Raw genomic sequence first — 14,831 nt, forward strand, 5'->3', positions numbered from 1 at the left:
GAGTTACATACTAGCAGTAAGTCATCTTTTAGCCTTTTTTTAATGTTTTTTACATTTCCTGCTATTTACACTTTTTTCTATCAGTCACCTGGAAATTGTAAAAAAGGGGTTTTATTGTATATATATATTCAAAAAACTTTAATGACTGTTACCGAGAGATAAAAAGATGACATGGTATATTTAAAAAGATACTACTAGTTAACAAGTTTCGAAGTTAAGAAGTTTAACTTCAGAACTTGCTTCACTATGCTCCCAAAAATTCGATCAATACTTAGTAAACCTAAAGAGAAACATCTTCCAACTCAGTTTCCTGGAGTGTACAAGATTTTATGTGATTGTGGAAAGCTAGACTGCTAAATCCATCCTTCTACGTTTGGAAGAACACTGTAGAGATATCTCCTATAACAGGACTAGAGCCAGCGCTCTCTCTATCCACATTCTCTTTTCAATTAACTCAGATGAAGGCCGCCAACATGTTGTGAACTGGACTCAAACTTCTAACATCCATGTGTGCTATGATGAGCTTGAAAGAAAGATTGTCGAATCTAGAGAAATTTCTCTAGATTCTTCTCATATCAACAACAGCCTAAGTTTCAATCTCTCTGACGCACACGTTGCCTCTGTTCAGTTTTGGCAGACTCCCGACAGGGCATGGTATACGTTTGTTTGGAACTCAAGCTCACATTTTGTTTTCAAACACGCTACTGCCTTTTTGTACTTATTCTGTTATTACAATTTTAAGTCTCTATAATTCTTTATACATTTCTTTGATTGTGATACCTGAAGATGTTGATCTATTCAATGAAACTTGTTAACTAGTAGTATCTTTTTAAAAATATACCATGTCATCTTTTTATCTCTCGGTAACAGTCATTAAAGTTTTTTGAATAATATTCCAACCGAGTAAAAATGAATTCTGAATATATATATATATATATATATATATATAAGCAATTAGCTTTTTTGTATGTTGCTCCCACCCACAAAAGGTTATTTGCAAACCTATAGTGCATTCTATATTGTGGGTGGACTGAGGATATATTTTTTCTATTTTTATCAATTTTATATATATATTTTTGTATTTTTTTAGTTTATTTTTAAATAGTCTGGAAACCCTTCTCTAGAAACGAAACATGAACTTTTTCAAGCCACTTCAGGCCTCTAATAAGCATGCCAGTGGTCTCACACCAGGCAATGAAATCCATCTCCCACCTAAAGAAATCACAAACATCCACTCCCATGGTAGGATTTGTACTCACAGCCTGTTGGTCAGAGAGCTAGTATGCTAATCACTTGCTAACCAGCTGGCAATCCCATTAATCCCATTTTACGCTCATTATGATAATATTTATGTTCTTCTCTCTGTGTTTTTCCTATTTTCCATGTTAATGTAGATAGATGTATTGTCACTGCTCTTAACACTTAAAATTATGTATTGTATATGTTTTAGCTCTTCAAGAAGTTAGAACAATGCAATCAAGAACTAAAGAAATATAGTCATGTAAATAAAAAAGCACTGGACCAGTTCATTAATTTTTCAGAACAGAAAGAGAAGCTTGTGAAAAGAAAAGAAGAATTGGATAGAGGGCATAAGGTAATTTTTTCTGCTTGTTATTTTTTAAAAATTGAAATCAACTAAAATTAGTTGATACAAAGTATATGATCATTAGTGCAGTAAGAAAAGTGATTTTTAAAAATGAAATTTGGACCTTTATTGTAATAACATATGGACCTTTAGCGTGAATGGCATCATTTGGTTCCTTTCTTCTTTTTTTCAGCAGTAATTAGTTCAATTGTTTACTGGCATTGTCCTGTTTTTAGTGTTCTCTTTCATCGCAAAAATGTTCAATGCAGTTATCGGGATGCTCAGATAGATTAAGCAATTCTAAAAATTTATTTTCTTCAGACAGCTGTGTAGAGGAGAATTATTGTGTTGAAACACAAAGGACCCATAGGTAGCTGTAGTGAAAAAGTCCTGGAGATTATTGTGACTGTTATTGTTTTGTGGTTACTGAGGGACTTTGACAGTTTTTGAATCAATCCTCTACTTATCCAAGGAAAAAGAAGAATTTTATACATCTCTGTTGGTCTTTAGAGGTAGGATCTATTTTTACCATTTGGAAGTTGCCTGTTTGATTTCAATACATTATGAGAGAAGAGCAAATGCTGATTTGGAACAAAAAAAAGTAATGGAAGCACTTAAAAAAATTATCTCAAGAACATGAATGCCTTTTAACCATACATGATCTCCCCCTTAACAAACCCATGCTGATAACCACAGACAGTAGTGCTGTTATCAACCCATTTCTATGTCCTACTTTTCACCAAACTCTCCAGTACCTTCACCACAATTCCAGATATATAAAGATTGTCTATAATTTGAATCTGCAGCCTTATCACCACCTTTATGCAGTGGAACAATTTTACTCTCCTTCCACTCCTTTGGAACCTGTGCTGTTGCAAGACTTTTATTAAACAGGCATGCCAGTGCTACTGCCAATTCCCTGGAATATTCCCTTAAGATGCATGATGATGATATGTCATCAAATCCTATCGCCTTATTGACATCAGTGTTATTTATTTCTTCAAATACATCCTGCTCACTGACAATTAAGCCATCCTCTCCTATGTCCTCTACACTTAAGTTCCTCATGATTCCACCATGATCAGGATGAAACACCCTTATAAAATGATCACTGAATGTCTTCTGCAGTAGTTACTATTTTACCATTTCCATTAACATCATCTTACCATGATCATTCTTCCTTCTACTTGCCACATATCTGAAAAACTCTTTAGTGTTTTCCTTCAGCTGATTTTCCAATTTCTGCTCATATGCATTTTTGTTTTCCTTAGTCTCCTGGCTTGTTCTTTATACTCGTCATGAAACTGATTATTACCATTATTCATCTTATACTGCCTCCAAAGTACCTCTTTCTTCCAGATTTCATACTTAAGTCCCTCATTCATCCATCCATCCATTTTACCTTATTCAGCCTTTTGGCCTTTGGAATACATTCATTCAATGCTGTTATGTATATCTTTGTCAGTTCCCAAGCAGCATTTATTTCCTTACTGCTCAACTCGTCATTCCATGCTATAGCTCCAAGCTGTCTCCTAAGCTTGTCATAATCATTAGTCTTATAATTTCACATATATCCTTTCCTCACAGAAGTCTGCATATGGCTAGCCACCACCCAGGTGATCACTTCATGATCACTCACACCATCTGGAGGAACGTGAAACCTCACTCACAATTACATACTCTGATGGTATGATCAGATCTAAAACTCTCGATCCTCACGTACCTTCCTTTACATGTTGCCCGAGATAGTTATCTCTCAAGAAATTCATTTTCCTTATTCCCAAATGCTATTTCTTCATTCCAATCTATAACACCATAATTAAAATCGTCCATAATAATTACCCTTCCTTTGTTCACTAATCCAAGTTATTTATACATTTCTTCATCACTATCCTCCACATACCCTGGCCTATAGCAACAACCAACTAAATATGTCTTCCTGTCAACTTCCACGTTACACCACACTGCCTCATAACCAGTGCCACTATTTCCCTCTTTCATGTCTGCCTTATGTGGACTTAATTCCCCTGCTGTCATCATCAGCAGCAGCAGCACTCTCCCTCCCTTCTTGCCCTTTCTATCCTCGTGAAAAATACTGTATCCTTCCATTTCTATTCCTGTTACAATATCATCTTCATTCAACCATGCTTCACTTATTCCAATGATTTTGGGGCAGATAAACTCAATCACTGAAAACATTTCATCCCCTTATTTCTGATACTTCTGGCATTTGTAAACAAACACAGCAGTTCATTTTTAGGTCTATAACCAGTCCTATCTAAGCCACTGGTTGGTTGTGATTTCCCCACTACACCTGCCCAATCATATCGCCACTTACCTCACATATTCGCTTAGTCTCAACTTCCCCAACCACATCACAAAATATCCAATCTCCATACACACATTTACTGCTACTTTCAACAGACGTGTTAAGAAATTGCCTGTGTAACATAGCAAAACAATGGGTTTATGTGGAGCAGAGTTTAAGACTTTCTCTTCGAAGGTTAGATCAGTTTCTCACTTCAGGGCTCTGCTTTCACTACCTTTTCAGTTAATTTTAATCACTTGACTTCTTAGTTGAACCTGCTATGTGCATTGTCACCTGCCAAATCAAAAATGTATAATTGCTCTCACCAAATGGAGACATAACAGTTACCTCACTTATAGATGGATTCTCGGATACTATTATTACATTCAATGTTGTTATACTTTCTGTTATGAGCATCTTAAAGTAGTTATTCATCAGTAATTCTATAAATTCTCTTTCTTGTCTTGCATTCTTTCTCCTCATGTTTGCATAGTTAAAAACAGTGAACTGCATAGATAGGTAAATCTTAGGGATACAAGGAGAACTATCATTATGAGTATTTAGACACTGCTTTAAAATATCAGCATGGTTTAAGTGATAATATTAATCATTTAATTTTTATAAATGCAGATTCCTTATTTTTTTCCTATTTTTTCCCCTTTCAAATTCTGCTGTTTGTTTCAAAAATTTGTCACTGTGCCTCAATATTTCTCTATGCATAGTATGAAAAATTTCTCAGCATCCTATCTGCTCTGATATACCATTTAGGAGCTGTGATCAATACTTTGCATTGCTGATTATATACTCAACATATTTAATGAATGTAAAAACCATCCTGTCAATTTGATGAAAGACAGCATTAATAGGATTATGATAAACTATGCTTAACTAAATCCATTATTGTGTCTAGGCATGTGCATCTTCAGAGATGGAATAATACTATTTTCTTAAACAAAGCAGTATATGCATTATAGTTCTCTTGACACTATCTTAGCTTTTATTACATTAAACCATAATGCATATATTAAATTTCTGTTTGCTGCACTTAGTTGTTTGGCCAGCACTACTGGGAAAGAGCAGTTGCTTTTCCCTAATTCTGATTGGTCTGATTCTGGTAACTATATTTATATGGATTATATGCATTTGTCAGTGCTATAGGGTTGTCAGAAGTTGCCAGACCTTTTTCAATTTTTCAGTGCTTGGAAGCCAATAATCATATATAAGACTATAATGTCTAGTGCTTAATGTAAGGTAATGTGCATTCTGGTTTCATAATGAAATTCTGGATTTATTTAATTAATTTTTTTAATGTGAATCTCACCAGTGCTAGGCTGTAAACCTACAGTACAATGGGTAGGCTGAGGGTTAGATAATAATAATAATAATTATTATTATTTAAAAAAAATTATTACGGGCAACTCCAAGGAGTTCCTGACTCATTGAGGGAGGCCCTAAACATCATTAGGTTTAGGGCCTCCCTCAATGTATGATAGATACTGTGTGGAAACTATTCGGTTTCCACACAGTATCTATCATACTTTGCCTTGAACTCATTTACAGTCATGGCACCCACAACAAACTCGGGCAACTTATTCCACTCATTCACCACTCTCCAAGTAAAAAACCTAGTTCTAATACCCTTGCTAACCACACTCTTGCCCAGTTTCCATGGATGGTCCCTAGTTCTCCCACCACCAGTCCTGTTCTGAAAATTATCCTCTGAATTAATCTTATAGAAACCCTTCGGTAATCTGAATGTCTCAATCATATCACCCCTTTTCTGCCTATCAACCAATTTCTGCAACCCACAAATCTTCAACCTGTTCTCATAAGGTTCATTCCATAGACCTGCTATCATCTTGGTCACTCACCTCTGGATCCTCTCTACCTCCTTCCCATCAAGAAGAAACCCTGGCACCCAAATCTGAGCACAGTAGTCAAGATGGGGGGTCTTATCAAGACTGATACAGAGGAGCAATAACTTGCTTGTCTCTGCTCGTCAGGGTATTCTTCAGTAACCAAGTGATTTGATGAGCTGATTTAGCCACTTTTGCAATGTGCCCCCTAACCTTCAACTCCCTATCCACCAACACTCCCAAATCCCTGGCCTCATCAATCTCCTGGAATACAGTTCCACCAATGTGGTATACTGCTGCTAATCTTTTCACCCCAAAATGCATAACCTTACACTTTGCCACATTAAATTGAGCCCAGTTCTCCAATCTATCAAAAGAAATTTATGTCGAGGCAGATTTCAACCACTGACCTATGGATATCAGTACTATTATACGTCTACAGTCCACCGCTCTGCCAACTGAGCTATCGACAGAACCACGAGAACATACATAATCCAAGAGCACTACTCTAGAGATCAAAACTTGGTACTTTTTTTCAAGCCACTTTAGACCTCTAATAAGATAAATGTGATTGCATTTTCATACAATCATGAAAAATGGACTACCACTTAATGCTTGCACAAACATCTGTGTGTCCATGAGATATGAATCCATACCTCATGGTTTGTTCGGGAGATCAAGTATACTATCTGTTCAGCAACCTGGCCAAGTATTAATTAAATATAGTATCTTATAATCTTATGACTATTTTAATCCGTTAAATCAACGTGATGTTTAATTAACACATACTACAATTTTAAACCATTTTCATCATTCTTTAATATATAAAAATCATATTAGCTAATTTCTTTAAAAAAATAATAATAACAGTTCTGTTGCTTGAACATAGCATGTATGTATAAATCCATATTATTTTTAGTCTATCATGGAATTGATGAATGTTCTAGAACAGAGAAAGTATGAGGCCATTCAACTGACATTCAAACAAGTATCCAAGTATTTTAGTGAAGTTTTCAAAAAGTTAGTACCTCAAGGTCATGCAACTTTAGTAATGAAGACAGAAAATGATGAATCTGCTCAGGTAAATTTTCTGATTTTTCATCTTGTTGACAGGTGAAGAAATAAGTACCTGAATTTCTTTAATTGTATTGAGACAGATTTTCACATAACATATTTTTCAGCAGTGCTCATTATTTGAATTGTATCATTTTAATATAAGCTTTTATGGTGAATTATATTAGACTTTGGTGATTGTCTGTTTTGTGTAAGATAACAGCTTCCTAATTTTATTATGCAAGATATGCATATGCAATGATTCTCACAGGATGATTTTTAAAATATTTCTTTGATTTAAGTGTTATATCTATTTATCTATATCTATATCTATATATATATATATATATATATATATATAAAAAATTCAGCTGATTTCGTGTCCAAAATCCAAGACTCAACAAATCAGATTTAATGGCAAGTTTCGATAGTTTCTCTCTTCACGAATGTACCTACTCAAGAGGTCCTCCATCTTCTCCAGAACAAACTATCCAAGAAATTCTTTTCCTTACTCTCTCACTGTGTAAATTCAGGATACTTCAAATTCGAAAATAAGATTTACAAACAGAACTCAGGACTGGCTATGGGCAGTCCGCTCTCTCTCTCTCTGATTCTTGCTGATATATTCCTTAAGGACTTCGAAGAAAAGGCGATTAATTCCTCAACACTGAAACCCAAAATCTGGTACCATTATATAGATGATGTATTCCTCATTTGGGAACACGGTATAAACAACCTCAATATTTTTCTAGACCATCTCAACAAGTTTCATGAGAAAATCAATTTCACCTATGAACTGGAATCCAACAACTGTCTTCCCTTTTTGGACTTAAAACTCGCAAGATGTGCTGAAAATATCAAAATCTCTATTTTTAGAAAACTTATACACACAGACAGATACCTTCATGCTTCTTCCCATCACTACCCTCCGCAAAAATTTGGTATTATTTCAACCCTGGCACATCGAGCCAGATTTTTATTAACAGACGAAACAGAGATTGAAAATGAACTTAATTTACTAAAAAGGACTTTTGTCAACAATGGTTTCTCTCTTAAGAAGATTGATAAATTTATCTCTCACCGTCATTCTCCTACTATTGAAGATTCTTCTTCCCCAAGAGCATTTATATCTTTGCTATACATCATCTCTCTCTCTCCCCAAAACTTGCAAAAATTCTTAAGAAATTCAACATTAGAACTTGTTTCACAATGTTTCCAAAACTTCGCTCCATACTAAGTAGACCTAAAGTAAAACATCTCCCTCTTCAGTATCCAGGAGTCTACAAGATCATGTGTGAATGTGGTAAACCATATTATGGTTAGACGGCTAAATCTATCCTTTTACATATTGAGGAATATAGAAGAGACATATCCTACAATAGGACCAGAGCCAGCGCTCTCTCTCAAGCCACATTCTTTTCTCTATTAACTCGGATGAAGGCCACCAACACCTCATAAACTGGCCGTAATCTTCTAATATACATATGTGTTATGATGAGCTCGAAAGAAAGATAATCGAATCTAAAGAAATATCCCTTGATTCATCCCATATAAACAACAGCCTTAGCTACAATCTTTCTGATGCACACATTGCCACTGTCCGGTATATTGGTGCTCTTGTGATAACTCACACACGTAGTCAACTTCAATTGGAACTCAGCACACATTCCTGTTTAAACTGTACTATGGTCTTTTATATTAGATCTGTTGATGTAATTTTATAATGTCTCTGTTATTTTTTATATAATTCTTTGTCTTTGATTCCTGAAGAAGTTGATTTTTTCAACAAAACTAGTAGTATCTCAGCATTAAACTTTATTATTTTTTATTCTCAGTATTATAGTCATTCAAACTAATTTATTTTTCATAACATTACCTATCGAGTAAATATGAACACCGATATATATATACATACAGTCATACCCCGAAGTTACGCGGTAGGTGGGACTAACAAAAAGCACGTAAGTCAAATTCACCTAACTCGGAATATAATTTTGCATGTAATTTATATATACAAACATACAAAATATTAGTTAATTGGGACCAAAGATTTAAAAACATCTATATTTTTTAAGAAATATAATCATAATTGTAGTTTTTCGCACATAAAAAAAAGAAAGTTATTTCGATGTCGATGGTTTCATAAAATCTAATAGATTTGTCTGACGGCATAATGTCTTTTCTTGTCATGCAAAATTTCTTCATAGCAAGATAATGATTTTTTTATTCCTTGCCTTGTGGCTACAATTCGTTCCTCGTTAGAATCTATGTCCTCCAAAATCTGAAAGCCTTTCATTTATGATTTTTTTTACTGTTGATTTCTATAAATCGAACTTTTTTGCTAGCTCACAAAATTTCATTCCGCCTTCAAAATCCTTAATAATGTTGAGTTTTGTTTCCAAAGTCAATGTTTTTCTTTTCTTGCTAGCTGTAGAAGAATTGGACTTGCTTCTTTTGGACGACATTATTATTTTTTATGTGATAAAATTTTTATCAAGAACATAACATTAAACAATTGCAAGGTTTGTAGACTATAAAAATCGTGTATGAATGGAGACTGCACGAAACACGTCAGTGCTTGTTCACAGCATGTGCAACACTGGCGAATGCAGCCAGTGCCAGAAAGATATGACTAGTGGTGAGGCGTGAAGCGGGATGGGAATACGTACATATAAGAAACAGCATAACTCTGGATTCGCGCAAGTCGGGTATGACTGAATATATATATATATATATATATACATACATGTAGACAGTTTTTTACCTTGGGTGTAATATATGTTAAAGATAACATATATTATACCCAATATATATATATATATGTTATAAGCTATAACATATATATATATTATAGCTTGGCTATAACATATGCTTATAGCTATAAATATATATATATATATATATATATATATATATATATATATATTAGCGCATATATATTAGCGCATATATATACATACATACATATACATAAAGAATATTATTCTCTTTTAACTCTAATATATCAGGAAATAATTTAGTCCAAGATTTACAAAAATAAGAAATGGAAATTTGTCTCTAATAGAATGAAACAACATACCCATCCACAAACAGAGTAAAAGTATAACAGAACCAAAAACGTGATCACATTGTTCTCATAGAACTGATAAGAACAAACTATTGAATGTCTACTTAAAAGTGATATACTAGTCAATTTTTTTTTTCTTTTCTTATTCTGTTAGGAAGGTTGGAATCTGTAAATGCTTTCCATAGATTTGTTCTGCTCATTATTGGCCATAGTTCAGCAAAACGTTTCTTCTCAGATTCTGTTATAAAATGGAATGCAATGACAAAAATTTCCAGTATGATGGCATGCAGACAAATTTCCTGATGTTGTTTTTTACATGCATGTTCATTCCACTTGAATTCCCATTTTATGATTCCCATGTTAACATGTTGCTGATTTAGTCTTTTCCAGAGATCTTGATTACAAATAATTCAGGACTACCATATTTGTAGTATGTTCTGCAGATAATGGTTAATGAATATTTGCAGATTTCCTTGTATCTCCTTGGAAACCAACCATTTCACATCCATCTAAAAGAATTTATTTAATACTTGCATTGAATATTTAATTTCTGGTATCTTTGGGAAGATTTTTCATTTTTCATATGCCTCAAAGTTTAGCATATGCAACTCTTGCATTTTGAATCATCATCATAGCAACATCTCTAGCTGCTCCTCCATCTACAGTTAAAATACTGCTGAGACTGTAAAATTGGCCACACTTTTGTTAGTACATTTTTTTTTTCATTTTATTTTTAAACTTTTAGCAATTTTTTTGTAATGTGTTTAGTTTATTTTGGATACCTACATGTCTGAATTAACATGCATACATCATCTGGATAATCTGGTCCCATGGTCTATGATATTCCCTAGCATCTGTCATTTTTGTCTATTCTAAACATGATCTAACACTAGCAGTCACTAGATCTAACTGTAGTAAACACCCCCATAAGAAACTACTAAAACGTTTTGACTAAAGCCTTATATAGATTACTGTGCTATAGTAAGAATCAACTGTATAACTAATAAGAGAGATAACAAACATCCTTATCATACTCCAGGTAAAGTTTGGAAAAGTTTTATCTGATACCCATCATGTAACACTCTGGAATTTGAATGTATGTAACATTTATTTATGAGGTTTATTATTTTCTTTGGTATTCCTTTACTTTAAAGTGCAGTACGCATGCATTGCACTTTAAATAATCTCTAGAAATATGATGAAATGTGTTTTCATAATCTGCAAACAATAAGTATAAAGGAAAATTAAATGTAGTGACGTTTTTAACATCCTATTATTCTTAGGAGGTTAATATGGTCTGTGTCCATATTTAAATATGAAAGATTCTTGAAAGCTTAATCTTGCAAAAAAAAAATTGCTAGTGACACATAGCAGATTTATGTGCCTACAGTTATTGCAGTTTCCTAAATCTCGATTCTTTGGCATTTTTACTTTTTGTATTCCAGTCACTAGAACACTGCTTAATCAGATTTTTTTTTTTTTTTTTTTTCACTTTTAAATTAGAAAGTACTAAAAAAATATTACTGAAATTACCATAACTCAGTATATTGCTTTTGCCTACATTTGCTGTATTTGGCAATTATGATCTTTAAAAGTTAAAGTTGTAAACATGAATGATGTTGAATGAATATGTTACTGAGGATAAGTAAAATGATGCAATAAAACTTCATTCAAGTAAAAAAATTTAAAACCTGATTAAAAGATGATGTGATGTTAAATAGCATTCATAAAACCCAGAAAAGATATAAAGTAAAAGTGGTGGGATTTAAAAAGCCTAAAATATATAAAACCGTGAAGTGTGAAAGAACAACTAATGTGAATAATGATTAGAAATATAAAAATATGACTAAAGATAAAATATTGATGGGGTGAACTAAAGCCATTTTGGGCTGGCCATCATCAGAAACTTTTGTTTTCATCATTGGTTTTTTCTGATGACAGTCAGCCTGTAATTATCAATATCAAATTTGCATATCTTAACTGTTTCTGCAGTTTATTTTTTCGGATACATAGCTGCATAGATCCATGTATTAGATACTAATCTGATCCAACCTCGGTACTTCTATTTCAGACATTTTTTGTGAAACAGAAGATGTGCTAATATTTTCCTGCACTTCTGTCTTATGATAATATGATCTGCTTGATTTTGTTTTGTCTGAGATTACTTTGGCTTTTCTCTTATTCTGTAAGATTGTACATCTATTACCAAATGATATTTACCACATAGTTCCACCAATAATTCACCATGTTTATTTCTCTCTCTCTCAAACTGTGCTTATGAATTATATTCTCCAGCCTCATTATTCTTTTACCAAGTTAAGCATTACAGTTGTACATGAGAAGTATACTATCTTCATTATGCATCATCATCAAAGTCTTATCAAGTAAGTTATAAAACTTTTTGTTTTTCTTCAAAAGATGCATTCTCAGTTGGAGCATAGGACAACTTACAAAAAAAATTTACTGTTGTTATCCATTCTGATTCCCTTTTTTTTATATAGATGGATACTACGAGAGCTCTACTCCAATCATCTGGAATTTGACCCTCTGACCAGACTTTCTGAATTATATAGTGTAGCTACTGCAAAACTTTTATACCTCTATATTTTAGCATTTCTGGTCAGATATCATCTACTCCAGCTGCCTTTTCACATTTCAGGCTTGTGATAACTTTCCCACTTCAAGTATGGATATATATTCCAAATGGTATTACTGTTGCTTGTTTTCTACCACTATCACTACGTGTTTCATTTAGCAGTCTCTCATAATTACTCCATATATCAAGAATATCTTTATCTCCAGTTTTCATGTCTCCTTTATCATCTCTAATTCCTTTTATAGTATTTTTTCCTTCATTTCTGAGCTTTTCAATAGCCTCCAGAATACTTCACCACATTCCTGATGTGTTTATTTTTTGTGTTCTTACCAAAGTCATCCCATGACTTTTGTTTAGCTAATTTTCACAATGCTTTGCTTTCTTACACACACACACACACACACACATATATATATGTGTGTGTGTGCGTGTAAGAAATCAACCCTCTGACCGAGGTCAAATTCTGTAATTCTAATATAGTGTAGAATATATACATGGATACATTATATATATATATTCTTCTTCTTTTCAGCCATTTTCTGTCCACTGCTGGACGAAGTTCCCAACAAAATTTGGCAATTCATCACTCCACCTTCTTTTAGTATATCCTCAGCCTCATTTCCCTTCTTTTGGAATCCGGTTCGTTAGTATGTGATCCATCGCTCATCTTTTCTGGATAGATGTCCAGCACATTTCCATTTTAGTTGTTTGGTGAAGAATGATGTCAGTGATGTGAGTCTGGCTTCTTATCCAGGTATTGCGCTTCTTATCTTTTAATGTGATGCCTAGCGTCAGCCTCTCCATTTTTCTTTGAGTTGTTGCTAGTTTATTTGTCAGTGCTTTTGTTAGAGACCAAATTTCACAACCATATGTGATGACTGGAAGTATACACTGGTTAGATGTCTTCCTTTTTAAACAGAGTGGGACATCATTGTTTTGAAAAATGCTTTTCAATTTATTGAATGCACTCCAAGCAAGTTGAACTCTTCTATTTACAGTAAACCCTCGATTTAACGGACAAAATTTCCGGTCCATATGTCACATGTGAAAATTAATACCCTGCTAATTTTAAAATGCTTTTAAACAAGATTTGCTTATAATTAAATTAACAAGTTATTTTTTGTTATTAATTTCCTGTTATTTTTAACTAATTTTGGCAAATAGGCCATCATATGTTGGAAAAACACTGTAGTAATTTAGCCGATATAAATGAGTTGCCACTCAAAAAACATGTTCGGCGAATGATTAGGATGTGATCACACCAATCGCACTGTAATTGGTTCTTTTGTCTCGTGGCGTGACTTTCTGCGGCAGTTTTATTACACACATTTTGTAATTTTACCATTTTAGTTAATTATAAAAAACAGAATCCAAAAGTTCAAAAAAACTTGATAGTTTTTTCAAAGCAGGATTACCTAAACCAAGCACCTCAACATCGAACATTAACTTATCTAAAAATGTGTGTAAAACAATTTTTTTGTTATTACAGTGCTAATATTGATAAAATTGCAGTATAATGTTACAGATATTTTTATTTTAAAAAATTTGCGATTTAACGGACACCCCTTAGCCCCTATTAGTCCATTTAATTGAGGGTTCACTGTTTTTTCTTTTGGAGTCCATGGTTTAGATCAATGAGATAACCTAAATATGTATATGAAGAGACTCTTTCCAAGAAATTGTTTTCTATTATTATGTTTTTTGGTGTTACAAAATGATTAAACATGATTTTAGTTTTTCTCTGTATATTTTTAGGCCAACTTTTCTGCTTTCATGAAATAGGTCTTCTATCATTATATTAAGGTCTTCTGGAATGTTTGCAAAAATTATGATATCATCTGCATATCTTAGGTGTGTTAAGTTTCTGTTATTAATTTTCATACCAAGGTTTGTCCAGTTTATATTGTTAAATATTTCTTGAAGCACTGCTGTAAAGATTTTGGGCGATAGAGAGTCTCCTTGTCAGACACCGTTTTCAATTGATATTTTATTGCTACTCATGTGAAGTTGGATTGTTGCAGTGTGGTATATTTCCTGGAGGAGTTCCATACATTCCATGAACTCTCTGATTCTGGAGTGCTTTGATTATTGCATTAGTTTTGATCGAATCAAATTCTTTTTCATAATAAATAAAGGCTAAACAGAGAGGCAATTGGTTCTCTTCTGCTTTTTCTATTATTTGTTTTACTGCATGAATATGATCAATTGTGTTAAAGCCTTTATGGAATCCTGCCTGTTCTGCAGGTTGATTTGAGTCTAGAAGAGAGCTTAACCTGTTTGTTATTACTTTTGTGAGAATTTTATACAGATTAGAAAGTATACTAATTGGTCTATAGTTCTTTACTTCTTCTTTGTTTCCTTTTTTA

General features: G+C 33.3%; 1 protein-coding gene across 1 annotated transcript in view; it reads left to right on the plus strand.

Moving 5' to 3' along the window:
- The window catches only part of SMC3 (structural maintenance of chromosomes 3), a 450,203-nt gene that overhangs the window by 346,303 nt on the left and 89,069 nt on the right, over positions 1–14,831 (plus strand). Inside the window, exons 26-27 of the mRNA XM_090391130.1 lie at positions 1,451–1,594; positions 6,669–6,830. Coding sequence (XP_090247256.1) covers positions 1,451–1,594; positions 6,669–6,830 — 306 coding nt within the window. The remainder of the gene's footprint in view (positions 1–1,450; positions 1,595–6,668; positions 6,831–14,831) is intronic.

The sequence above is a fragment of the Typopeltis vanoorti genome, chromosome 4 (assembly GCF_054136105.1).
Source record: "Typopeltis vanoorti isolate ZY-2024b chromosome 4, IOZ_Tvanoo_1.0, whole genome shotgun sequence".
Taxonomy (NCBI): domain Eukaryota; kingdom Metazoa; phylum Arthropoda; class Arachnida; order Uropygi; family Thelyphonidae; genus Typopeltis; species Typopeltis vanoorti.